This window comes from Daphnia magna, linkage group LG5, assembly GCF_020631705.1.
Source record: "Daphnia magna isolate NIES linkage group LG5, ASM2063170v1.1, whole genome shotgun sequence".
Taxonomy (NCBI): Eukaryota; Metazoa; Arthropoda; class Branchiopoda; order Diplostraca; family Daphniidae; genus Daphnia; species Daphnia magna.
This window is the reverse complement of record NC_059186.1, coordinates 9264956-9288563: the sequence shown is the minus strand read 5'-3', so window position 1 is coordinate 9288563 and position 23608 is coordinate 9264956. Positions and strand designations below refer to the sequence as shown.

Genomic DNA, 23608 nt, shown 5'->3' with positions numbered 1-23608 from the left:
TCAAAATATTTGTCATCAACGAACACGTCTAAAAGCTAAAACTGCGTACATAATGTATTCACTCGCATCCACTCGTTCGAAAGAAAGTCTGGTAATCGTCGAAACGTTGACGACGAGTGTTATGTCATCTGCCATAGTATTGGTTTATTTTATTTTTAAAAAAGAGAGAATCGTAACGTCTAAGAAGTCCACAAAAGTGGTGAACGGTTGACGATATAGTCCCATCAGACGACACAAAAACGAAACAAATTTTTTGTGTTTTCAAGTACCACGACAGAGTGCCACGCACAATCATGTGAGTACGGGGCGCGTCTGTCATCGCTGTGTCTAAAAAAAAAAAAACCAGAATGTTTCCTTTCAACATTTCTTTATGACGTCGAACGAAGCGCTATACATGAAAACATAAAGATGAGGTCACCATTTGCCCTTTTCTTCTTTTTTTTTACCGGGGTGCTGAATGCGTAAATATGTTTAAGGGGTGAAACTACTCTGTTCGGTACCTCACAAAGATTTGTTTTTATTTTCCAGAAAGCAAAAAAAAAAAAAAAAAATGGAATATGGATGATGATGGAGTTCGAGTGGTCGGCATATAGAGAATGAACGCTATATATGTATACTGTACGTGTGTGTGTGTGTGTGTGCAACACTTGAGACTTATATGGGAGGCCTTGTGACCCGGCTGCTGCTGGCGTTTGCCCCGCAATGATCCGCGTCTGTTGGCTTCCAAATGCGCCAAAGAGGTCAACGAGCTGCTGAAAGGACGCATCAGCATCGGACTTGTGCCGCCACAAGAACCAACACTCTTTTTCATCCCTCCTTATCTTTATTCGTTTTTCTCGGGCTGATGGTCGGAGAAAAGAACTACAGAAAGAGAAATGAAAATGATGGGGTTGAAAGAAATGTTTCCATAGAATGTTGTTTGGTGGCACGATATTTTATGATCGACAATAGATAATGGCCACAGAGGCATACGATTCGGGAAAAACATGAGTTTCTGATGGGGAAAAATAAAAGGGGGGGTCGAAGGCCGTGCATCAGGGAACAGTGCCGGTCGTTAACGTCACGTCCAAGTTATACACAAAAGCGGAGCAGTTCCTATAGCTACTGATAAAAAAGAAAGAAAAATCACGCCGTTTATTTCTATACACAACCCAGAGCTGATGGATATGCGCCTGGAAAAAAATCCAAACAGGAAAGACGGGCTTGTTCTTCGATCCGAGTCATATCAGTCCATCTCTTTAAGCGTGTTTTTATTGGACTCGGCCCAGTGTGAATGTCTGTATTGAATGTATGTCTGGGTGATGGGTTCCTTTAGAGCCGATTCATTTACACCTCGTGATTGGCTTGCACGTCGAGGAGAAATCGGCTGGATTCAAAGCAACGTGTTTTTAAACCCATTGATCTGCTTGTTTGAAGGCTATAGTCTGTTCATGTAAATAAGACTGCCGCAGTCCCGAAAAAAAAGACAGTTAAAACATGCAAATTCGCTGAAATAAGTGAAAGTTTATTTCAACACTTCTAAAACCTTTTTTTTTTTTATATAGATGCCAGTGCACAGTGTCCAGCTCATTCCGGCGCGTGTAAACAAGGTGAGAGGAAACGGGGACCTCGTTCTTATAATACAACACACCTCTGGTCTTTTCGGCCCTGCTGCACATTTGGAACATTATCCTACCGCCATTTTGGAACACGGCGTCTTCCATTTTGCTCGTATTTTGTTTTTCTTTTGAACTTGCCAAGGAAAGACCTCCCAACAAGCACCTCGTCCATCGCTGAACCCTCTCTTTATACTCAACACCCTCTGCCGCTTTCCATAGCTGCTTCTCCCAGCGTCGGATCACAACGTCAACATCGTTTTAGACCATACACACAAACATATTTATGTATTATCATTCTTCTTTTTTTTTTCTTCTTTTCTCAAGTTCCTTCCGTGCATATTGTTTTCTTAATTTTGTGTGTGTGTGTGTGTGTGTGTCCTGCGTGGGGTCGTTGGCACCACAGCAACAGATGGCCAGACGGTGTAATCACGGACTTTAAACACACTCGTTTCTTATACAGATCTTTTTTTTTTTATTAACTGAGTTTACATCAAACACAGTAACTGAAAAAAAAAAATGAGATTTGATAATTTCCAAAATAAAACACAAAAACACATACTAAACAATATCGTTACATCGTTTGAGTTTCTTTGGGATTTCATGCTTAATATTTACACACACAAAAGAGTCATCAACTTGTATATCTACGGGGTCGTTGTGTTACTTATGAACGGATCCGTAGTAGTAGGAGCCATGGCGAGGTAAGCAGGCGGACAATAGTAAAACGGATGATGGAGATTGTGATGATGTTGTGCTGGCTGATGATGGTGATGAGCAGCCAGTCCGGCAAAAGTCGGATGATGGGGACCGGCTGTCATCGCGGAGGTGGAAGACGATCTTTGGTTGTTAGTCATCATTCCAGGATGCTGATTGTGGAGCTGATGCACCGAAGATGATGTTGATCCGGAAGTCTGGCGTTCCGACAGGACCCGAATGGCAACTCTCCTGGCCGCCGCCATGTTGTTGAGAGCCATCGTCGCAGCCGCCACGTCGTGCTGTTGTTGCTGTTGCTGTAACTGACGTCGTTTAGTTTTGTATCGACGATTCTGGAACCAGATTTTCACCTGTTTTCCACCATCATCAATTAGCAACTTGAATCATTTCGATCTAAAAACCCGCCCCCAATGAATTGACTTACTTGAGTTTCAGTCAGTTTGAGCATTTGCGCCAAATCAGCACGTTCGGGACCGGACAGGTATTTCTGATGGCCGAATCGACGTTCCAGCTCAAAGACCTGACCGTGAGAGAAAGCAGCCCTGGATCGTTTCTTCCTGCCGCCGGATACGACCATTCCTAGACCACCAGCCGCGGCCGCCATCCTCATCTGATGATGATGATGATGCATCTGCTGCTGGTGGAGGTGATGGTGAAGTGACGGCAGACTGGCCATCGAGCGCTCCCCATTGGCTGCCTGTTCGCTGTCCATCAACATCCGGTCTATTGAACGAAATCACGCGATTATTTTTCAATCGATTAGCACCGAATGTCGAACTTGAGATGGGCAGCTAGCAAAACAAGCTCTCCATCTCAACATGTTCAAGAGGATTATAAGAGATTCAATAAAGAGTCATAAACATTATCAATGTGAAGAGCAATCGTACATGCGTGTAGTGTAACACACATAGTAGAGGAAACTAAGATGGGGAAAAAAAGAAAACCTTCCGACCTCTTGACGAATCAATATGGGACCCTTAAAAACAAAAACTGCACTACAAATTGTTATTCTATTTTGAATAAGAGGAAACAACCAATCCCAAATCTTATCTACGAAAGGCTTTTGCTTGCAACTTAAGAGGCCCGACACTTCAAAAAGAGTTGGAATAACACGTGTGTGTTACTAAGCGTGTGTGTGTGTATCCTTCACTCTAACACACACCCATCAAAGTTATATAAATAATACGTAATCCTCCCATCCCCGCCCACACCACAAAAAAAAAGAGAATCCGTTTCCGGTTGCGGAACCGAATGAACAACGTGAGTGTGCGGGGGAACATTGAGTTCAAGTGGTCACGAGCTATCACGCCGTTATGTAAAAAAAAAGAAAACAAACAACGTTGTAATTGAAACAAAATTGAATGCAAATCACTTACGGGTTCGGTTACGACGACGATGATTATTGGCTCTCATGTCCAGCGGATCTTCCTGTTGGCCATCATCGGTCGATGAGACCAAACTGCCGATGATGCTGTTGGATCCGTCGTCGTCATCGTCGTGATCGAACAGTTCGTCATCGTCGGAGAGACGGTCATCGTCTTCTTCCGGCGAAGAAGAGACGGTTGTTAAAGCGCTGCTGTTACTGATGTCCGCCTGACTGTGGGCCTTTGTAGTTCCGGCCGTTTGTGCTGAAGCGTCCGGCATTAAAAGTGGCCAACACGGCGGATGATTAAACAGAAACCACGGATAAGACGGCGGGACCGTCGGCTGAGCTGGTGATGGAGTCGATGGTGGAGGAGCCGGGACGGACGGTGGATCAGCGGAAGCTTTGCTGCTTCCGCTTAGGATGTCGGCGATAGAGAACGGAGTCAAATTTTTGCCACTGAGATTCACTTCTTTGTCGGAATCCATTTTTGTTCTTTACTTTGTAATTCGTCAGAGAACTGATCGCAGTTGTTGGGGTACTCCTTTCGGATTCCGTCGGCTGGATGGCACAACTGGACGGGACCCGACCAAACCCCTGAGACTTTATAAGCGGAGCGAGACGAATGGGGGGGTAGGTGGAGTCTGAGGGGTAGGAGGTGGAGCTGTTTCCAAGAGAACGAAACCAATTGGACGAATCCTGCAAGAGTCTGAGAGAGCGAGAGAGAAATAAAAGAGTCTTACATGTAAAGGACGCTGATGGACTGTTGAAGTGGGGGTTTTGCCGGCTGCCAAGTGCGGCCATTGTCGCCCACTCCTTCCCTATTCCCGCCACCTCCTCCAGCCTCCCTCTTTCTATCAAGAGACGGGCGTCGGCGATGACAAGTTTACGTCTCATCCGCAGCCGCTCTGCGTGCCTTTTATTCTTCGCCGTTTTTCTTTGTACTTTTCGTTCAGTTCAAGAAGCCTGTCGTTATTTTGATCTTGACCGTCTTCCATTCTTGTTTCCCAGACACCGTGTTTTAAGGGACACAACAACTTGCGAGATGGCCATAATTCGGATAGTTGGATGCGTTTGCATCGGATAAATGAAGTACAATCAACTGGAATGATTAGATGATTCTGATTATAAGAGATGCTCGGACAAACAGAGGCCGACTTTGAAGACGTGTTACCCGACTCTTTGATGAGGTGGGAATAAAACAGGAACAGTAAGACGATCCACTCGGTTTTCGCGGTGGCTAGAAGGGGAAGCTAATCGTCGATTATCCATATGTGGAATCAATAAGCTATATGATGGATGTCATCAATATTGATTCAATTGAACCAACAGCCCACCAGAACAGCACCCCCTTTCTCTCTCCTATAACAGAAAAGAAAAAAAAAACAGCCCTTCTTCTACTGCTGGTTGCGTGTTTCCTATGTTATGTACGGCCGACTGACGCCACATTCAATCACTTCTTCCCCCTTCAAAACCATTAGTCTAATGGGTGGGGTTTAGGGGGGTTCGGGGCATAGCGACTGGTATATGTAAAGTTGGCTAGTTGGGGCTATAGAAGACCCTTCCAAAGTCGAGGGATCTACCAGCACACACTCAACACACTGGTTTTTTATTTTTTTATATTCATATGTGTGTGTGTCTGTATGATTATCGCGTGTTGGACGGTGCCGACGGCGGTGGTTTAGTCAAGTGGTAACGGGGTACGGCCGATTTGAACAAGAGACTTTATTCTTTCGATCTTTTCTTTTCAAAATGTATTCTTTGTATAATCAGCTGATGGCACGCGGCACGTTGACAATCGGCATCTTTGAATAGCGTTGTCCATTTTCATCCATCAATGATGAACAAAAGCACAACGGTACACAAAAAAAATAGAATCCGATCATTTCCGTAACGCTGGCCATTCATAATACGTACGTAATTGAATCGATGCTAAATGGAAATAGCTATGCGCTTATCATTCCGTTTTTAGGGCAGCAACAGCAGTAGTATTGTGTCTGTTGATGCGGCTGTCAGCGAGGCTCTCCATCACGCAAACGACACGGTCGTTAATAGATAGAAGCTCGTTCGGAGCTGATTGCTGAGTGTTGATGATGTTTCTAGTATTTTTAGAAAAAGCAAAAAAAAAAAATTCTAGTTGGAACTCTTAAACTTGTGTATTTCACGCCGCACCAATAGCAGCTTGTGTATTGCTTTTCTTCAAAATTCACTCTCACGCTCTTTCTTATCTGACGAGAGTCCATCGATTTCTTTTTCAATAGCAATGCCCTTCATCGTTGAACAGATTGTACATTTTGTAGCATACCGACAGTCGGTTAACTGTTTCTTTCACTGCTTCACTATCCTATCTTTAGTTGTGCGCATTCCCTTGTTTTTTTGAATTGCAGATTTATTCACCCGATGGGCCGTGACATTTTGCCACTTTTCTTCGCGCAATAAATCCAGAAAGAAATGTGATATCCTTAAAAGTTTGGCTTTGGCATCTGTCAACCGCACTTTAGTTTCCAAATTCAACTCGTCTTTGTTACCCTATACAACACGCCAACACAAGAAGAAAGAAAACAACAAAAAAAAAGGCCCAACACCCGGTGCTTTTTAAACGTCTTGCGCGCGCGCCGGTTGTTTCGGAGCGAACGGCGCGGTCGAGTGACGACAGGAACGAGCCACTTGGCCGCTCAGAGTCATCGACTTTTCTCGTAATATTACTCAGCAAACGAGTTCCTCTTTTCTTCTTCTATATATATATATATATACTGTACACACACTACATCTCTAATTTTGTTTCTATAATAGTTCGACAACAGCAGCTGTTTTATGTTGCGCGTTTGCCGCATTAGGCCTAAACGAGTCCGAAAGTAAGTCTGTAACATAGATCTACAATTCTTCAAGTTTGACTCGCGCATCTCTGGCAAAGAAGTTGCAAAGGCCCGCGATGATGATGGAACGTTTTCCATGGCCAATAAGAAGGAACAACAACATCACCATCACTCAACCGATGAGACTCTACGCGTATAGTTCATAAAACATATTTTTAAATGAGTTAGATATTACAACTTTTCAGCTACCACACAACCATCGAATTGAATCATTTAAACTCAGTTAACTATAGGCCTAGATTTTAAGTTTTATTCGATAAGCCGAAACAAATTCGAAAACGATGTGGAAACTGGGAAGATAAGAAGGTCTATAGGATAACGAGCCTCTAACCGACTGCGTGTTGCGCGTCGGTAGCAAAACGGTTGCATCAGCTGTCATCTTGTTGTCATCATCATCATCAGGAACATCAGTGTCACTCTATAGTCGCGGTTAAGAGAGAGAAAGAGACAGAATGGAGAGCAGATGGAATTGGTCCGTTCAACACTCGACGATGGCTTTTGCCCTGGCTGCTTCGTCCTGACGCAAGAAAGCAGTCCCCGAAATCTATCGAAGAAGAATACAAGAAAAAAAAATGAAGGAGACTGAGAGGAGAAACACAACATGTGTTTCACTACGGAAAGAGAGCGGCTAATAGTCTACCAGTTCAACGAAGCAAAACAACTGCTGGAATTCTACGTCTCGTTCATTTTTTGTAGGAACAATTTTAAACGTTAGCAGAGTAGACAAAAAAATCTTGTTGAATAATTTATTTGGCCGCATTTGATAGACATTGCCAATGTAGACGTCTTTCATCTCCTACTTCCAGAGTGTCGATTTCAGGCTTTTTTGGATCCTTATCCTGTTTGGACACGTGACCAAGATCCTCTTGCCATTTCTCCCCCCCGGCAACGCCCTAACTCAGAATTTGTTGTTCCTGTCTCTGTCTAGTCTTTCTGCACAGCCGCGTTTAGTAACGTCTTGTTTGTTTCGTCCACAGTAGGAAAGAGATCTCTGCAAAGAAAGTGGCAAACTTGCAAAACATCCGTAAAAACAGAGAGGAAGAAGAGCTGCTTTATTCATTGACTAGAGTATAGAAAGGACGTGCTATGACCTAATGTGACCCGAGCTGTGGTCAACAGGTCTGTCTTTAAAACTATACCATCCGGAAGAAAACACGCATCCAACTTCCAGGCCAATGGACATCCGCCCATGTTAAGCGATTGACCAGAAAATTTTATTTTTCGGGATACGTCACTTTTTCAGTAGGGAAGGGGTTAGTATGAACAAATAACATCCGCAACAGCATAAAACTCAGTTTCTTCTTTGCAAAGCAATCCCTTGCAGCGCCGGAATCTCACCTCCTAATTGAAAACGTCATTAACGGCGTGGTTCCAACCATATTTGACTACACCCCCTTTGAAATTCCGAGAAACCAAAGGCAAACTGAAAGTCTAGGGAAGGGAGAGAAAATAGCTTACCATAACTTGAAACGATAGCTTTTGTTTCGACCTTCCACTATCGAACAGACGACATAAAAGAAAGGTATCTCGCTAATTGTAGGATTAGTCGTAAGAAGAGGTTTGATGTTGCAGGTTGGTCAAGTATCGGCTCAATTAGACAATCGAAAATAGGAGAAATAGTTGATGTGTTGAATGCAAATCCGAGTTGGTAAGAGGCTGTTTGTAATGTGGAAAGTCTTTGAGCATTTACGTGAACGTTGGGCGGTGCTTGTAGAATGTAGTGAATGAACTTGAAACGCCCTACTTTGTACGAAAGGCATGTGGGCTACATGAATTTGAGCTCTTTCATGAATTTAGAGCCTTGCATTCAAACTGCAGAGTTTCTACGAGGGACAAGCTGCAGCCGTCATCTGTGAAGCGGAGTGGTAACTACGCACGGTCCAGCAGTAATTGCTGGAACAATCTCAGCTGTAAAACGGAGAAAAGCATAAAGGTATTTTCCTGTTTTCAAAATGTTCTGCAAGACTGATTTGACAATGTAAACTGTTTTACTCGGTGATGTAAACTCATTAGCAGTCGATATTTCTTCTGTTCCATGCGGATGGGAAATGTCTGGTCTAACATTGTCAATGTTTGTTGATTATTAATGTGAACGTCGGATTGGAGGAGTATGGTCTTGCTTGAATTTCAGCAATTCGTAAATTTTCTTTTAATTCTTTTAATCTTATCCCAAGTAGTCCCATAATCTTGATTTTAACTTCCGTTTAATGTCGTTTTGTGATGGGGAATTCTCAGTAAAGGACGTCGTTGTGATGAACAAGTTCACGGGTGGGTTTATGTTGGTACTGGTTTTGGTCAATAAAAATACTGCAAATATTAGTTAATCAATTCCAAGGCTTTATTTAAGATATTTTGGTTAATTTACTATCTTAGATTAGGAAAGAAATTTTTCATTTTTGTTGCAGATAAGTTAGTCGATCACGATGGTGTATTTGCAGGACTGTAGTATCCATTTTGAAAACTTTATAGTATGCAGCGTCTCACACCTAGCTAGAATAGAGGAAGTGTCGGATTTTTTCAGGATAAAATGGCTTGCTTTTATAACCATAATCTTAAGTATTGAGCCGTTGCTGTGATTCAATGGCTGAGAGCTTCTTCTCCGTGGGTGATAGGACATGCTATAAGTGTTAACTGAGTTAAGTACATCCTACTACTAGCCTATAATAGTGGGTACGTCATTTACAAGACGATTTTTAAAATTCTTCTATTATAAACCGTGTCTAGTTTCTAACAGGTTGCGAAGGGTGTGAAGAACTTAGCAAAAGTGATTCAGATCGAGAAGAAGGCGTTTAGCTGATCCAACGCTAGTGTCCGGCATGAAGTGGATAGATCTAGGCGACCAAGGCATAAGGGATGACATCTGTTTATTGCAATATGGCGTCAGGTAAGTGAAATGCGCATTTGTTTAACTGAAATAAAAGATTCAACTGCATATTTTGTACAGGATCAACTTCTTTACTGGAAGATTACTTACGTCTATCAACTATAATTCAACAATTAAGCACATTAGAGCATTCATTTCAGGCAAGTGTCGTTACTATTAAAGTTAGTATGGTACGTCCATCGCGATAAACCAGTTAAGTCACTCGTTCTGCACAATGCTTACGGGTTTGATAATATTACATTTTCCTAGCGGTACGATAAAGGTGGGAATGCAACACATGTTGTTCTGTACGAACACTGACAACCACACCTATGAGAAGAATTGCTGGGAGCCTTAACGTGAAACTGCGATTTGCTTGCTCCCAATTCAACTGGCTGTTGCTGGTCAGTTTGGATTCAAAAAGAAAACTTCCGTTCTGTCCTGACTTTACTTTGTTTCATTGCTAGGTTGCCACAGACAAGGACCATACGTCCGTCTTAACCCATTATACTGGTCTTAGTTTTGGTTTAATGCAGTTGGCCAGCTCCTACTGTGCACTACATCCTGCGAAGGCCTCTGATGTGTAGGACACAGGCCGAATGGAGTGCATTCCGTAATGGAGGCCATGATGGTTCCACATCATCTTTTGTGGAAACACGAAAACTTCAACCGATGAAGGTACACAACCTACTCCATGTTACAGTTTAACAAGCTAATAAAACTGAAATATGACAAGTATTTTCAAAAATGGGTTGGATTAATTGACGTTAAATCGGCACGCCCCCTTCTCGCTGTAAAAGAGCTTACCTGTTACTACAGGCGTGTTGGCTGCTGACGTGGAACATGTCAGGTTTGATCTTTCACCGTTTCTCACATCGCAACCATAATGGCAGTACAACCTCATTAACTGTTACATACCGTCCCGCTACAGCCATTACATCGCACAAATGTGTGCTAAATTTCCAGGGGAAGAAGAATCAGTGCCATCAAACTAGAGAAAAACATGTCACCCAAGGTGAAGTACTTTAAGTTACCGAAAGTTTGAGTTCTAAAAGAGTTCGCCAATCATTTCTGTGACATGCGCTTCTAATATTGACTCTTTAAAAACAGATTCTGTTTCTGCTGTTTCTATTGTGTCTTTCATAGACACATCAGAAGTATAGTCGTCCTGTCAATATGGACTAAAACAGCCTGTTCTTTTTTTTTAGCTGGGTGGACAAATCTAATTGGTGTATGACAGTAGATGGAAGAAATTCCAACACAAAGCATCTCAAATTTCGCGACTGCTCATCGCCGAAATGTCCGGGCTCGGGTGTGTTCGCCATTTCGCTGGAAGACTGGAACAAGTAGGTAGTGGCGCCACGGTTCGATGCACGATGACAGTTTTCTTTAACTGTCTCGGCGTCTTCCACTGTTTGCTCCTCCTTGTCCGTCTCCTTGTGTGCTCCTGCTCTGTTTAAATAGCTACAAGATACACCACTCCTGTCCTATTTAATGGCCACTCGTCTTGGAACGATAGGCCATATTTCGACAGGATGGAAAGAAAAAACCCTCAACAATTTAAAGATGTTTGTATTGACATATAATTATCGATAATATTCATGTGATTATTAAGTACGTATGTATACTGCAGTTGTGTTCATTACCACGCCCGAACACTGGACGAAAAACTGTGCTGGTGAAAATTCTGCCCAGCACCACCTCCGCTGACGTTGTTACTGACGTTGCCTCCCATCAGAGCGTAATATCCGGCCGTTTCGGCAGGTGTTCCAGAATACGCCATGTCTTGATGGTGGAGGTACGATGATGGTGCGCTACCGTACGTTAACGCTGAAGTAGCTGGATGTTGTTGGTGGCTGTACAATGTGGAATAAGGCGGAAGAACGGGATGTTGTTGCAGGTGAGGATCGTGCGCTGAGTGTTGGTATAGAATTGATTCCTCAGCTTCAGACGGAGTGCCCAATCCGGTTGAAGAAACGATGGAGTCTTCGGCCATCTTACGAATGGGCGTTGTCGCTGTTCCAGGTTCAGGAGATGTCGTGATGCTGTTGGAGTCTAATGGTTTTTCACTCAACTGGCGTTTGCATTTATAGCGGCGATTTTGGAACCATATCTTTACCTGATCAAGGTAAGTTTCAATTAAATCGTATTTCTAAGCTTAATTAGTGAGTACTACCTGAGTGGGTGTTAATTTGAGTACCAAGGAGAGGTGTTCGCGCTCTGGTGCCGACAGGTATCGTTGTTGTTTAAATCTCCGTTCTAATTCGTACACCTGTGCCTGATTTGCATGGATTGATTAATATAGATAGTTAAATTTCAGCTTTTGTTTTCAATACCTGAGAGAATAGAACTCGAGGTTTACGCTTGAGACGCGTTGTCCGTTGGTTCGTGTTGATTGACTCGTTCCCAGAGCTACCCTTCTTACTAAAGTTGTTCTCTGGTTTCGCCGCTAGAATTCCTAATCGTTTTTATTTTAAATCAGATGTTAATTTAGGTTCGCAGCTTTATCCTGAAGAAGATTAATGCGACTTACGGTTTGATTTGATTTTGTTGGTGGCAATTTCCATTGAATTTCCGCAATTGACTTCCTGTTCGGAGAAGGGCGGACACAGGTGAGAGAGCTGCTGGACGTGGTGAGACGTAGTTAACGGTCTACTCGCCACGGGGTTTCTTTGCTGAACAGTGGCCAATTTACTTTCGTCTTCTTCCCTGAAGCGGCTGAATTCTTCAGCCACCGGAGGGCAATCGTAGGACATGTAGTTGTACGAGTAATCGTAATGAGCCGGATCAATCGCTTGTTGATGCTGCGGAGGTGGTTGGGTGTGGTGTTGCTGCAGTGCGATGTAAGTCTGTCCAGTTGGCTGTTCTTCCATCGGCATGATCGTCCGATTATCGCCCAACATCGTGTTATTACCCATTCCGTTGTTTTCCAGCCAATAATTGGCGTAGTAACCCGTAGAATTGGCTGCTGCTTCGGCTGGATTGACCACCATTATCGGATCGAGTAATAGCGGATCGGTTGATGCTGTGGCTGCCGCTTCGGGTCCAGGGCTTACTCCGCTACCGATCATCCCATCACCGTCGTCGAATTCCAAAATATCGCGCACACTAAACGACGTCGCCATTTGCTGATCGCACAACATTATTTTGATAGGTGGTTTAAATTAGTGCGGAGGTGGATGACAATTCTGTTTTTTTTTAAGGATTTGATTGTGAAACAGAAAATTGTTATATGAGAGAAAGCACTTTGCTGTGTTGTAGAGGCTGCGATGATCTCAGAATCCAAACTGAGTGGATCGGTTGGCTGGACACGCAAGTTATAAACATGAAGAGTGTTTTGTGGCTACAGAGAAAACTATAGGAGGCGTGACTTTCTTCTTTAAAAAAAATTTAAAACTTAAAAACTTGAAAGAAAAACACAACCACCGTCCGAAAGCCCCGCCCTTTTTGGACCCGGAGTAAACGGATCGGGACAAGAAGAGAGAAAGTGGTGGTGTTGCTACTGATGCGGCGCGTCAAAGGTCGGAGGTTAGACCAACATTTTTTCCTTTTTGTCTGTGTGTGTGTGTGTATGTGTGTCCGCGTATGTGTGTGTAAAGATGACACAACGCAGCCACGTCCAACGGCGCCATCAAACTAATTGCCAATCTCCACAGAGTCCGTCTTTTTCACATTTCCTTATGGACGGCTGCTTTTTCCACTAGTCTGGTATAATGACTTTAATCAAATGAGATTAAAACAACAAACGATTTTATTTATCAGTTTAACATTTGAATTGAACACCTCAATCTGGTCGTTTAATCAACATCTTAACGTGTACTCTCGCTTAACGTATCGGATTTCTACTGGATAATGGGGAGAATCACAACATGTTTATTAGTTTCAGTCAAAATAATGTTGACTGTCCGGCGACAGACTTCCGTCTCAATAGTATAAAAGATATACATATATACAAAGCCATTTGTATCCTATACAAAACCAATACGCTCTTTATTCACTCTCTCCGTCTGCGCAGACGTCCCTTTTTTGCCGCTGTCTCTGAGCCTTTTAAGCGCGTCGCAGGTCATTCGATCTTTTGACCTGAGAATGGCCATTGTGTGTAGTCTATATGTACTGAGTACTGTATAGTTTGCTGTTCTTTTTACCGTATAGCCTTTTTACTTTGTCAAAGTACAGTACATAAGGCCTTCTCCCTATTCAGCCTACAACGAGTCCCATTTTTTTTCTCGTCTTCTGTTTCACGAGCCCTTACAAAGTGCATTTGGCATTCCGTGGGAGTGAGCACTGCCTTTCTATACGAAAAAATAAACCTATTTATAAAGCTCGTATGGAAACATAGGCCAATTTAGCTGGCAAATAGCTAGCCAATAGCTAGGCAAATCCAATATTTGGCAAGAAAGGTTTTTTTGTGCTTAAAATAGAACCACTTGATGTTTAATTTTGGGAGCCCATTTCATTAGAAATCTAGCAGAGCTATAGCACGTCAGTTTATCACATCAATCAAAGACATCCTGGTCCGTGTGAGTTCAACTTACACGATCCGCACGCAGCGATCGTGCGAAATAGGGTTTTCGAATTTGAGTAGTTTATGTACACCATTGACGTGCTCTTTTAAAACGAAAGTAAAATTTAACTTGAATTAGTTTATTGAAAAAAAAGGAGGGATTGGTAAGGAACAGAATAACAAAAAATAACGCGCGGCTTTTTGTAAAAACTTTCAGCCTCCATATCCAACGGCGTGGCCCGATATCAGCTTTAAAAAAAGCTCGCCTGGATTGTGTTAAAACTATGATGGCAGACGTTTTTTTTTTTTCTTTTTGGACAGCGCGGCGGGTCGAGACGGGCGTATATATGTTGTCTATTGCACTGCGTAGATGTTGCATGTTTCTCTTCTCTTTTTTTCTTCTGTAGCATGTTTCATCTTTCCTTTATTTTTCTCTCATCCCACTTGCAGATGCAGCCAGAAACCAGCAGAGAAGGAATCTGTTTCAGGACATTTCAAAAGAAAATTTCGCCCTATTTTTTTTTTTCTTTCTTTAAAAGGAAAGAGGTCGAAATGGATTTGGCCGGCTTACATGTAGCTGGATCTTTTCTGTTTCAGCGATGGAGCGGCTGATGCGTCAGCGTTGCGCGGCCAAACCTATGCTGTTCGATAACGTCGACGTCTCTGTTTTCTTGTATAGATTTCTGGCTTATTCTCTTCTATACCTCATTAAAATTAGGTGCATATGTGAGGTCACCACCTTTATCAACGCCATGACCCGCCAGACCAACACTCTCTTCCGGCTGTTAGATTTAGTCTCATCTGCTTTCCGATTCATCATTTTATGCTGTAGCGCAAGCTATTAACTTCTTTCTGATATTAAAGGTGTTCGTCCATCACAATCTGTAAAGAATATTTGATTCATTTAACTCCATAAATATGGAATCTGATCAATTCTACAGATGGCCGGGATGTCCGTGATCGCAGAGTATTCTGAATTTTCGATAGATGTCAAGATAGCAAAGGAAAAAGAAAAACGACTGCTAGTATATAGACAGTGATGTCAGTGCAGTATGGAACATAGATACGATTATAAAAAGAAAAAAAAAAGAAAAAACGGAAAAGAAGCTGAAATAAAAAAAAAAAATATGAAGAAAAGCCAGCTCTGGTTAGTGTCAGTTTGGGTTACAAATAGAAAGACGTCGTATGGCTGTATAGATATGCGTGTTGTTGGTCCAGCATCACATCAGCAACCAGGACGGTAGAAAAACCATAGCACTAAATTCTTCTCTTCCGATATGCATTTTTTGTTAGTTTTTAATTTTTTGTTTTCGGTTGGAGAGAAAAACGAATGGAGCTATGGAGCGTATAGAAAATCCAGCCAAACATATTGCAGCAGTGTATTTCTTTCTAAGAAAAATGATTTGCTGGCATGTTTCGCTCTGGCGCCGCCCAGTGTTTCTTTTTCCCAGCGCTGCCATCGACAAGCATAACGGAGGGGGAGTTTATTATGCGGCGCCGCCGTAATCGCTTTCCCCTAGGAAAACGAAAGAGACGCGCACTGCGCTAAAGAAAATGGATTGCCTAAACTGACAACTTTTTAAATGGAACCTCTTTGCGTTAAACAGACCGTCTAACATTGTCTCACATTGGAATAGGCGGCTGCGCCCGAACGCGGCCTAGGCCTAGCATCAATACTACAACTTTGTACATATGCGCAATATTATGGCCTTTTTTCGGATCTTTGGCGGTAACTTTAAAGAACTGTTGCACTCCGTTTTTTACTGTCAAACATCTGATAAAATGAAGGAAACTTAATGGTACATGTTATTCTATTTCTACGTCATGTTGATTCAAAATGCGCAGATGATGCGATATAGTTTTCATTGGTAATGCGTGATAACGTGTGAGCGTATAGTTTAAAACTGTTAGGTTAAACAATTGACCCACTCTGTGGAAGTGTTGAGAGCATCAAGTGAAGAAGTTCCATTCTTAGTTTATCTCGATAGCTTTGATGGATCAATAGTATGATTGTATCACAATGACTTAGCGCAATTTGTTATATTGATGTCTCTCTTCACCTTGTAAGATCAAGCAGTTTTACTGCGATGATTCTGACAAGTATTCGAGACAGCTACGAGAATCCAGAATTACACAGACGCGTTCAATAACAGTTTCGGCCGGAAGGAACTGGTCGGAACGTTATCTTCAAGTGAGTCTCTTTTTTTTTTCCTTTTTTTATGTTTTTTAAAATCTTCAAACAGTAGTTCATGGAGTATTTCATGGATACTTAAAAAAAACTTGAAGAATAACTCTTGTTCAAGCTGTGAAAATGCTGAGCAAGAGTCTTGTTAGACATTGTGTCTATCTTGTTCTTCTGTAACTATTCACAGTACATAAAAAATAGAAACCATTAACTAGAAGGGCTTTCGGCTAAACGATGAATGTATTTTCTATTTACAAGAAATTTTTAACAAGTTGGGCCACTTAGCACAATAACACTGTATTCAAGGAATCTAAGGTTTTTTAGTTGAGGTTATCCAATACTTGCAATGCAATTTTTACTAACACAATTTATGTTATTGTCTTACATTCTAAAGGATTGATTAGGAATTCTGTTTTTCTACGCTGCATCAGCCGATATCAAGCTATGATCTTAAATAAGCTTTAGTCTTATCACCGTACTCAAGGGACAGCAATGATGCTGGAGCTCAAACGTGAACAAGTTAATCTCTTGGTCGAACAGAGTGTATACTTCATGGCCCCTTATCACACCTATCGTTAAAGATTAATATCGTGCTCTTATTTTAGTCAAATAAGGGAAAGGTAAACGAGTGCAACACATGAATTAGGAAACACACTTGATGTTGCTGTTGACCGTGACATCGTGAACGAAGTCAATTGGAGAATTCTATTGGCGTGAAACGGTCAAAGACGAAATTCCTGAGCATTTGTTGGTCTATCAGCTGATAGAATGATTTCATTTCGTTTGTCTGTAACCAGTTTTTGCTTGATTTTCGCGATTTGCATTGGGACGCAGGTAAGTGGAACCCCAAATGGGGCACCGGTCGCAGCTTGCAGTACCATGACTCCCGAACATGGCGCTGGCGCCCAAACGACTCCTTCTCCTTACGTCACTATTCCAACGGTAAACATCTGAAACGTTATGATTACTTCCCATCATTCAGCTAATTTTGCTTTCGTCCTTGTTTGCATATCGCAGCTCATGGAAGACGAATCGGTCCGGTTGACTCTGATGGCCAACTCGAGTGGCTATTCAACATTCAAAGGTCTCTTAGTCTTTGTTGCTTGTTCGATAGAGTTACGTACATAACCATCAGTAACTGTAATGACATGGTGCTTTAGGATACTTGGTGATGGCTTTCGACAATTCTTTGGGTGATGCTGCTCCTCCGATTGGAATATTCAGTGAAATTGTAGAGGGAACTCCTGTGCTCACACCAGGAAATTATCTCGATTGTCTCAACGGCGTCAAAGTAGAAGTTTCTAAAATTTCTTTTATTTTTGAATTTTATTTTTTTTACTCTTGGTGCGTTTCAAATAATTGACCAAAGAATGCAGCGACACATAAGGATAACACCACTAAAGTGATCGTTAATCTTTTATGGATCCCCCCGTATGGATTTATGGGTGATGTTGTTTTCAAGTAAGTTATACGCTTCAGCCAGAAATGGCGATCGATACTAATTCCTTTTTTAAAATTTTTATTTCTTCAATTATATCTTCTAGGACAACTTTTGTTCAAAATGGAGCGTCGTTCTGGGTGAAAACTTTATCGGATGTTGTATCCATCTCATCACCCACAACTACAACACCGGTACCGACTAGCACAACACCGGTAATAAATAAGACGATCTTAGCTAAAATTGGGTACATGAAAAAAGTGAAATAATGTTTCTTGTTTCATTTTAATTTTTCTCGTTGCACGACATCGTCTACTTTTTGAAAACCTCGTCCTCGGTGAGTGAACAAAGTCCTGGGATAGTTTTTGAAATTTCAATTTACATTGGTTCGACTATATATTTCTTTTATTTTCCATAGCTAACCAAAGGCCGGAGCAACTCAGTTGGCTCCATGGATTGGAACTATCGTGTTGGCCTTTGTCGCGTTTTTTTTCATTCCATTGGTATAAATTCTTTTGGTACGCTAGGCAACTGGCCTATTGGTCAGACATATGGAAAGATTCATTATTCTAAATACACATAACAATACAAAACCAATTTCGTTTTCTATGGTTTTTAAAAACAAAAATAGTGGTTGTTTTTTGGCATTGGTTTTCTTTCTACCGACCGTGGCATGTTTAAAGTGGCGAAAACCTCTTGTGCAAACAAAAGGCAGGTTTATTTTAACTCCTTAACCAAGATCTTCAAAACATTTGCTGGAACTAGCCTATATGATTCTTACCTATCATTTCTTCGTCCCGCATTTTTTTTTTTTATCAAATTGTGTTGAATATGTTGGGTTAGGTTACAGAGGAATTACCATTTTCATTGTAAAGAAACTGACGTCTTCAGAGTTTCATTTAATAAAATAGTTTGAATCGCTTGGTAAACTGAGGGAAAGAATTTCTGTTTCATTTTTTGGGGAGTTCAATGAGGAAATAGATTTATTAAGGAGAATGTAAACAATTCGCCACTTCCGTCAAGGAAACCGGAAATCACGTATACTTGTGTTGTCCTTAGAGGGACGCTGACAGTCCACAATGTGTTACGCGGAAGAAGACAAGTGAACCGCACCCGTTCACACGAGGTAAAAAATTGCTATATCTTTAGTTTCTCTATAGCGTAAACCCTACTGTCTTATTAAACTATATTCTGTCAGTAATACACTTAGATTGCTGCAAGTGTTTAGCTGGCAAACGTAAAAAAAGTGGACACCGCTAACGTTTACAAGTGGCCAGGACTCATACCTGTTGCATAAACCATAGTCTTATCAGTTAAATCGCGCACGGGCGCTGTACTCTCGCAATATTTCTTCGGTGTCACCCCAAACTAAAGAAGGCAAGTTAGAAACAAAATTGTTTAAGTCGCAGTGATGTAACATCTTCAGACAGTAGTCGTTGTAGCCTTTCAAAGCACACACACCTAGGTTAGATAACGCACCATACCTCCCCCATTTGTGATAATCCTTAACACAGAGAGATGACGTCCTAACAGCGTTTGTGTTTAATCTTCTAGGGAGTTGTGGCAGATTCATCTGGTTGGAAAGTAGGAAACATAGGCCATTCAGCTCTGTGCATTTGTAATCGCCTAAAAGCGTTGCCTTGGTACCTTGGCCTTGGTGTGGAATTGCGAGTGCATGTCTTGTCGTCTGCTCACTGGGCTTTAGAATTCAATTTATTTGTTATTTTCATTGCCTCCCGGTCAAATATTAGAATAACACGTAAGTTTAATTCAACAAAACAAATAGGACATATTCCAATTTATTCCGGTCTTGGGAATAGTCAGGCACTTTATTATGATGCTCTGCTCATTCCCAGCAATTCCCAGATGATTACCAAAAGAAATACCAAGGTTCTGCAACAACTTATTTGAAGATGGCCTGATAGGAAGTGAAGCTTGTCAGAGACCAAATCTTGAGATTGACACTGCATTGGCGACAGAACGCCTGGCAATTACTTTTATGTTTTCTGTAGTGACCCACATTTACCATTGTAACACTACTTTTGAATGTTATTCCAGCTGCAATATGGTTTTTATTCATCTAGCAAACATATTTCTGTTATTTGGTATTATTTCCACCTTCGTTTATTATGGATCAAATCTTGGATCCCATTTGGATAATATCTCTCCACAAACATTTTCGAGCTCTTGGGAAAAATATGGCTGGTTCACCCTCGTTCTATATTTATGCCAATACCTAGCACTTCTGGCCTTACCACAAGCAGTTTTCAATTTCTTGGGTTTTCTTTTATTCAATCCATTCCCAGGAGATCCCCAAATAGAGGTAAAATTTAATATAATCAAGCTTACAATTTCTATTTGAATGTTAATCAAATTTTCCATTTCAGAAACCAATTTCTTTAGTCCCCTTTATATGTTTTCGTGTGGTTACCAAAGGAGACTATCCCGAACTGGTACAAAATAATGTGCAGAGGAATATTAACACCTGCTTGGATGCAGGGCTCAAGAATTTTATTATTGAAGTTGTAGCAGACAAATCAACGTCGCTAGTCTCTTCGCTACATGTACGGGAAGTGATTGTGCCTGCAGATTATCAGACTAGTTCTGGAGCTATGTTTAAAGCCAGAGCACTGCAATACTGCTTAGAGGATAGGGTAAATAATCAAAACCAAAAAATTTTGGCTGAAAGAAATACTCTTACATGCCTACAGTAATCAACCTTTATTTTTGGTAGGTAAATCAACTTGATGATGAAGATTGGGTTGTACATTTGGATGAGGAAACTTTACTGACAGTTAACAGTGTTCGGGGTATAATCAATTTTGTTTGCAAGGGTAAACATCAGTTTGGCCAAGGAATGATAACATATGCCAATGAACAGGTAGATACAAATCGTTGGCTGTTACTGTGCTTCCCGTGACTGTCACTTTTCCACTCCTCTTAGATAATTAATTATTTCCTTACGCTGTGCGATACGTTCCGGGTAGCTGAGGATATGGGCAAGATCCAATTCCAGCTCCGTGTTTTACGAATGCCGATTTTGGGATGGAAAGGATCTTATATCGTTTCTCAAGTAACTACACTTTTCCTGGACTAACTGTTATCGGTCATACAGTGCAAACACACTACAAATATATAGTATTTATTGAATTAATGATTTTTTCGTTGTTTAAAGCTGGGGGCGGAACGTAAGGTGTCCTACGACAACGGCCCTGACAGCTCAGTTGCTGAGGACACATATTTCGGAATCCTTGCCGCTAGCCAGGGCTATTCATTTGATTTCATTCACGGTAATATGTGCGAAAAATCTCCTTTCAGCTTGATGGATTTCCTCCAGCAAAGGAAACGCTGGCTTCAGGGCCTTTTACTAGTCGCTCACTCATCTAGACTTCCCTTCAGGTATACATATATTTTCTTTCATGCCTTAATATAGTTCTTCCAAAAATAAGGGGAGAAAACTACCAGCCTGCCTTTCTCCTATCTAGATATCGATTTCTATTAGGCACAAGTGTTTATGCCTGGATTACCATGCCTTTAACAACCGCCAATCTTTTTTTAAAACCGATATTCCCCATCCCTGTTCCTCAGGTAAAGTTAAAAACAAGAAATTTCTATTATTTCGCAAATGTTATAGAAATGATGAAAAATATCTCCTAACAGGTTGTAGATATTAGCGTATCTTTCATCGGCGGCATTTGGATGTTCCTTTATATCTATGGTACCTGCCGATCGTTCAGCATTGCTCGCGTCGGGGTCTTCAAATTCCTTCTGCTCTTGATGACCGGTGTGATCGTCACGCCGTTTAAAGTTGTAGTCGAAAATATAGCTGTTGTATGGGGCCTTTTTACGCCAAAGCACAAATTTTTCGTAGTGAAGAAAGATATTGCTGTTGTTTCTACATTTCATGTATGAATCGATCTGCGACGTGACAACAGCCAACGAGGGACTACGACAAAAGTGAAAAAAGACCTTATGCAACTCGTGTGATAGTGCGTTTGTGCTTCCATTTGCATAGGACTGTGAGTCTCCGAGCCTGATCTCCATAGCAAATCATGGAGGTATTCTCTCCTTTCCCAAACATTGCTTAAGATAAATTTCCTGTCTTGCATTCCTATGAGCGAAGATTTCTAAGTAACCGTTTTTTCATGACAAAATTTCCCGTATAAGGAACTGGTACTTTATAAATCGTTTTACTATCCTCTACAAAACTTTGACGCACTAGATCAAAGTTTCGATATTTTCTAAGAACGAACTGTTTTTTAATGAATTTCGTTAACATTCCTAGTTTTGTTAATTGCTATAGTGTACCATGTATGAAACGATTGTTTTTATTTTTGTTCTTTTAATCAAGATTTTTTGGAGTATTAATACATCCCTATATTTTCTTTTAGTAAACATGTGTATTGTATTAACATAGAAAAATAACAGCAAAAATATATATATATTCGTTTTTATCAGATTTACACACAATAAGGTTGCCTACCAATCTTTTGACTAGTAGTCAACAACAATAATTACGCAATCACTTAAGCGCAAAAAATTTTTATTCCGACAGCGAAACCTGAACAATTCCAATCATGTGATATGAAAGGAAAAACCATGGTATTATACTAAAATTCCCGCTGAGGATTGGCAAAATGCCATTAAGAAATGATTCCACCACTAGATGACCAGATCGTGTTCACGTTTTCATCACGAGCAGACGCATTTAAGATACGTGGGCCGTTTGGTATAGAGATATATATTTATTTACTTGTGAACTGTTAGTTTCTTTTTTTAAACATGGCTGCGAAACGAGCAATTAACTATCTAACAAACAAAGAAATGCGAGATTATCTGACAAGGTAAATATATAGAAATCGCCCGCAGTCTGGAAATGTACCATAATATTCGACCTTCTCATGCCTCCATCGTTCATGGCTATTGTAGTTGTTGCCAAGTCCGATGTCAATCAATATCAATTGGACTTTTCTGCTTTTTAACGATTTAAGCTTTCTTTCATCAATGGTTTTTTGTTTCTCTTTTTCTCAGCACACATTTCTGGGGACCTGTGGCAAACTGGGGAATACCTATTGCAGCTATAGCTGATTCTGGAAAGGATGTTTCAATGATTAGTGGAAAAATGACATTAGGTAAAAATAAAAATTTAAATTCCTTTTGTCAGCTAACTATTTTTAAATTTTTTAAATCATTGTATAGCATTGACACTGTATTCAATGATATTTATGAGATTTGCTTGGAAAGTGCAGCCCCGCAATTTGCTCCTTTTTGCCTGCCATTTTACCAATTCTGGTGCACAAATGTTTCAAGGCTACAGGTTTTTGAACCATTACTATGGTAAAAAAAAAGAAGAAACATCCTCATAGTACACATTGTGTTTTATTTCTTATGTGTACAAGTATATGTAGAGAGCTTTACAGAAAAATTGGTTAGTGCTAATGAATAGTGATATGAAAATATTAACATGAGCTGTGTCTAAGCACTAAACAAATAATTGTTCTTAACAATGCTCACATTTACAATGTATTTTTAGAGTCTCACAAAAAATCAAGCAGATAACACAAGGTAAAATTTTTCTTTGATGACTGTTAGGGGGTTTTGTTTAATTATTTGTAGCATGTAGTTGATGAACATGCACCCATCAACTTTAGGGTGCATAAAAATTAAACAAGTAATGGTTGGAAATCTGTTGATTTAAGGCAGGAATGCTGCCAAATGGAAGTTGCTTGATATAATATAGTTGGTATTGGAAGACACTGTTTTGTGAGTCCTAAACCAATTTCATTTCCTCATTGGCTGAGTGTGTGTCTATAAGAAACCAGATTATCACTGTGAGATGATGCTTGTTGCTTTTTAGATAAACTAGATAATTCTTTCTTCTTCTTCTTCTTACCCTAAAACTCACTGTAAAGAAATGCGAAAAAGATTTTATATGTCCTCAAACTTGATGTTTGTGGTGAAGTACATTGACCATACAAAACAAGTTTATCATTATACAAGCCGGGGATTGTTGGGATCCATAACGTTTCATCAGACTTCATGGGTGGATTCGGAGGTAAGGAATGTG

The 23608-nt window shown here is 40.8% G+C and overlaps 5 protein-coding genes and 1 long non-coding RNA gene across 7 annotated transcripts; 4 read left to right on the top strand and 2 right to left on the bottom strand.

Moving 5' to 3' along the window:
- Positions 1-2052: 2052 nt before the first annotated feature.
- On the bottom strand, positions 2053-4267 carry LOC116923788 (homeobox protein Nkx-3.2). Its single transcript, XM_032930323.2, has 3 exons — positions 3689-4267; positions 2737-3035; positions 2053-2662 (listed from the first exon to the last, which is right to left on the bottom strand). The coding sequence occupies exons 1-3, from the start codon at positions 4161-4163 to the stop codon at positions 2243-2245; spliced, it is 1194 nt and encodes a 397-aa protein (XP_032786214.2). The 5' UTR covers positions 4164-4267; the 3' UTR covers positions 2053-2242.
- Positions 4268-8082: 3815 nt separating this feature from the next.
- Positions 8083-12489, top strand: LOC116934287. The gene is made up of 10 exons (XR_006646951.1): positions 8083-8484; positions 9276-9435; positions 9496-9818; positions 9882-10092; positions 10151-10429; positions 10623-10982; positions 11048-11542; positions 11897-12026; positions 12130-12257; positions 12348-12489. It is a non-coding gene; the product is annotated as an uncharacterized LOC116934287 (long non-coding RNA).
- LOC123472506 (homeobox protein Nkx-2.3-like) lies at positions 10969-12557 on the bottom strand. Its single transcript, XM_045174097.1, has 4 exons — positions 11948-12557; positions 11751-11872; positions 11591-11692; positions 10969-11533 (listed from the first exon to the last, which is right to left on the bottom strand). Exons 1-4 carry the CDS (start codon positions 12555-12557, stop codon positions 11057-11059), a joined length of 1311 nt encoding a protein of 436 aa, XP_045030032.1. The 3' UTR covers positions 10969-11056.
- Positions 12558-16707: 4150 nt separating this feature from the next.
- On the top strand, positions 16708-18138 carry LOC116923789 (defense protein l(2)34Fc). The gene is made up of 6 exons (XM_032930324.2): positions 16708-17045; positions 17121-17187; positions 17264-17394; positions 17473-17564; positions 17648-17756; positions 17970-18138. The coding sequence occupies exons 1-6, from the start codon at positions 16872-16874 to the stop codon at positions 18048-18050; spliced, it is 654 nt and encodes a 217-aa protein (XP_032786215.2). The 5' UTR covers positions 16708-16871; the 3' UTR covers positions 18051-18138.
- An 863-nt stretch (positions 18139-19001) lies between these two features.
- LOC116935095 (beta-1,4-mannosyltransferase egh) lies at positions 19002-21936 on the top strand. Of its 2 annotated transcripts, XM_032942473.2 has the most exons (8): positions 19008-19300; positions 19362-19864; positions 19929-20195; positions 20276-20422; positions 20486-20614; positions 20717-20940; positions 21027-21129; positions 21202-21936. In XM_032942473.2, exons 2-8 carry the CDS (start codon positions 19541-19543, stop codon positions 21451-21453), a joined length of 1446 nt encoding a protein of 481 aa, XP_032798364.2. In that variant the 5' UTR covers positions 19008-19300; positions 19362-19540; the 3' UTR covers positions 21454-21936. The 2 variants fall into 2 exon arrangements, with proteins under 2 accessions (XP_032798365.2, XP_032798364.2); XM_032942474.2 differs by having other exon boundaries at positions 19002-19864; positions 21044-21129; positions 21202-21257.
- Positions 21937-22203: 267 nt separating this feature from the next.
- LOC116935096 (mitochondrial pyruvate carrier 1) lies at positions 22204-23417 on the top strand. Its single transcript, XM_032942475.2, has 3 exons — positions 22204-22385; positions 22573-22673; positions 22741-23417. The coding sequence occupies exons 1-3, from the start codon at positions 22324-22326 to the stop codon at positions 22905-22907; spliced, it is 330 nt and encodes a 109-aa protein (XP_032798366.1). The 5' UTR covers positions 22204-22323; the 3' UTR covers positions 22908-23417.
- The last annotated feature ends 191 nt before the right edge of the window (positions 23418-23608 follow it).

Bases quoted from the DNA above. Each gene is read 5' to 3' on its own strand.
- LOC116923788 (XM_032930323.2), bottom strand. From the start codon at position 4,163: ATGGATTCCGACAAAGAAGTGAATCTCAGTGGCAAAAATTTGACTCCG. The intron at 3,036-3,688 runs GTAAGTGATTTG...TTCGTTCAATAG, and splicing joins TCGTCGTCGTAACCGAACCC to ACCGGATGTTGATGGACAGC. The intron at 2,663-2,736 runs GTAAGTCAATTC...GGTGGAAAACAG, and splicing joins TCAAACTGACTGAAACTCAA to GTGAAAATCTGGTTCCAGAA.
- LOC123472506 (XM_045174097.1), bottom strand. From the start codon at position 12,557: ATGTTGTGCGATCAGCAAATGGCGACGTCGTTTAGTGTGCGCGATATT. The intron at 11,693-11,750 runs GTATTGAAAACA...CATGCAAATCAG, and splicing joins CTCGAGTTCTATTCTCTCAG to GCACAGGTGTACGAATTAGA. The intron at 11,534-11,590 runs GTAGTACTCACT...TACCTTGATCAG, and splicing joins TCAAATTAACACCCACTCAG to GTAAAGATATGGTTCCAAAA.
- LOC116923789 (XM_032930324.2), top strand. From the start codon at position 16,872: ATGATTTCATTTCGTTTGTCTGTAACCAGTTTTTGCTTGATTTTCGCG. The intron at 17,046-17,120 runs GTAAACATCTGA...TGCATATCGCAG, and splicing joins CTTACGTCACTATTCCAACG to CTCATGGAAGACGAATCGGT. The intron at 17,565-17,647 runs GTAAGTTATACG...TATATCTTCTAG, and splicing joins ATGGGTGATGTTGTTTTCAA to GACAACTTTTGTTCAAAATG.
- LOC116935095 (XM_032942473.2), top strand. From the start codon at position 19,541: ATGTTTTCTGTAGTGACCCACATTTACCATTGTAACACTACTTTTGAA. The intron at 20,196-20,275 runs GTAAATAATCAA...TATTTTTGGTAG, and splicing joins AATACTGCTTAGAGGATAGG to GTAAATCAACTTGATGATGA. The intron at 20,423-20,485 runs GTAGATACAAAT...CACTCCTCTTAG, and splicing joins TAACATATGCCAATGAACAG to ATAATTAATTATTTCCTTAC.
- LOC116935096 (XM_032942475.2), top strand. From the start codon at position 22,324: ATGGCTGCGAAACGAGCAATTAACTATCTAACAAACAAAGAAATGCGA. The intron at 22,386-22,572 runs GTAAATATATAG...TCTTTTTCTCAG, and splicing joins ATGCGAGATTATCTGACAAG to CACACATTTCTGGGGACCTG. The intron at 22,674-22,740 runs GTAAAAATAAAA...ATCATTGTATAG, and splicing joins TAGTGGAAAAATGACATTAG to CATTGACACTGTATTCAATG.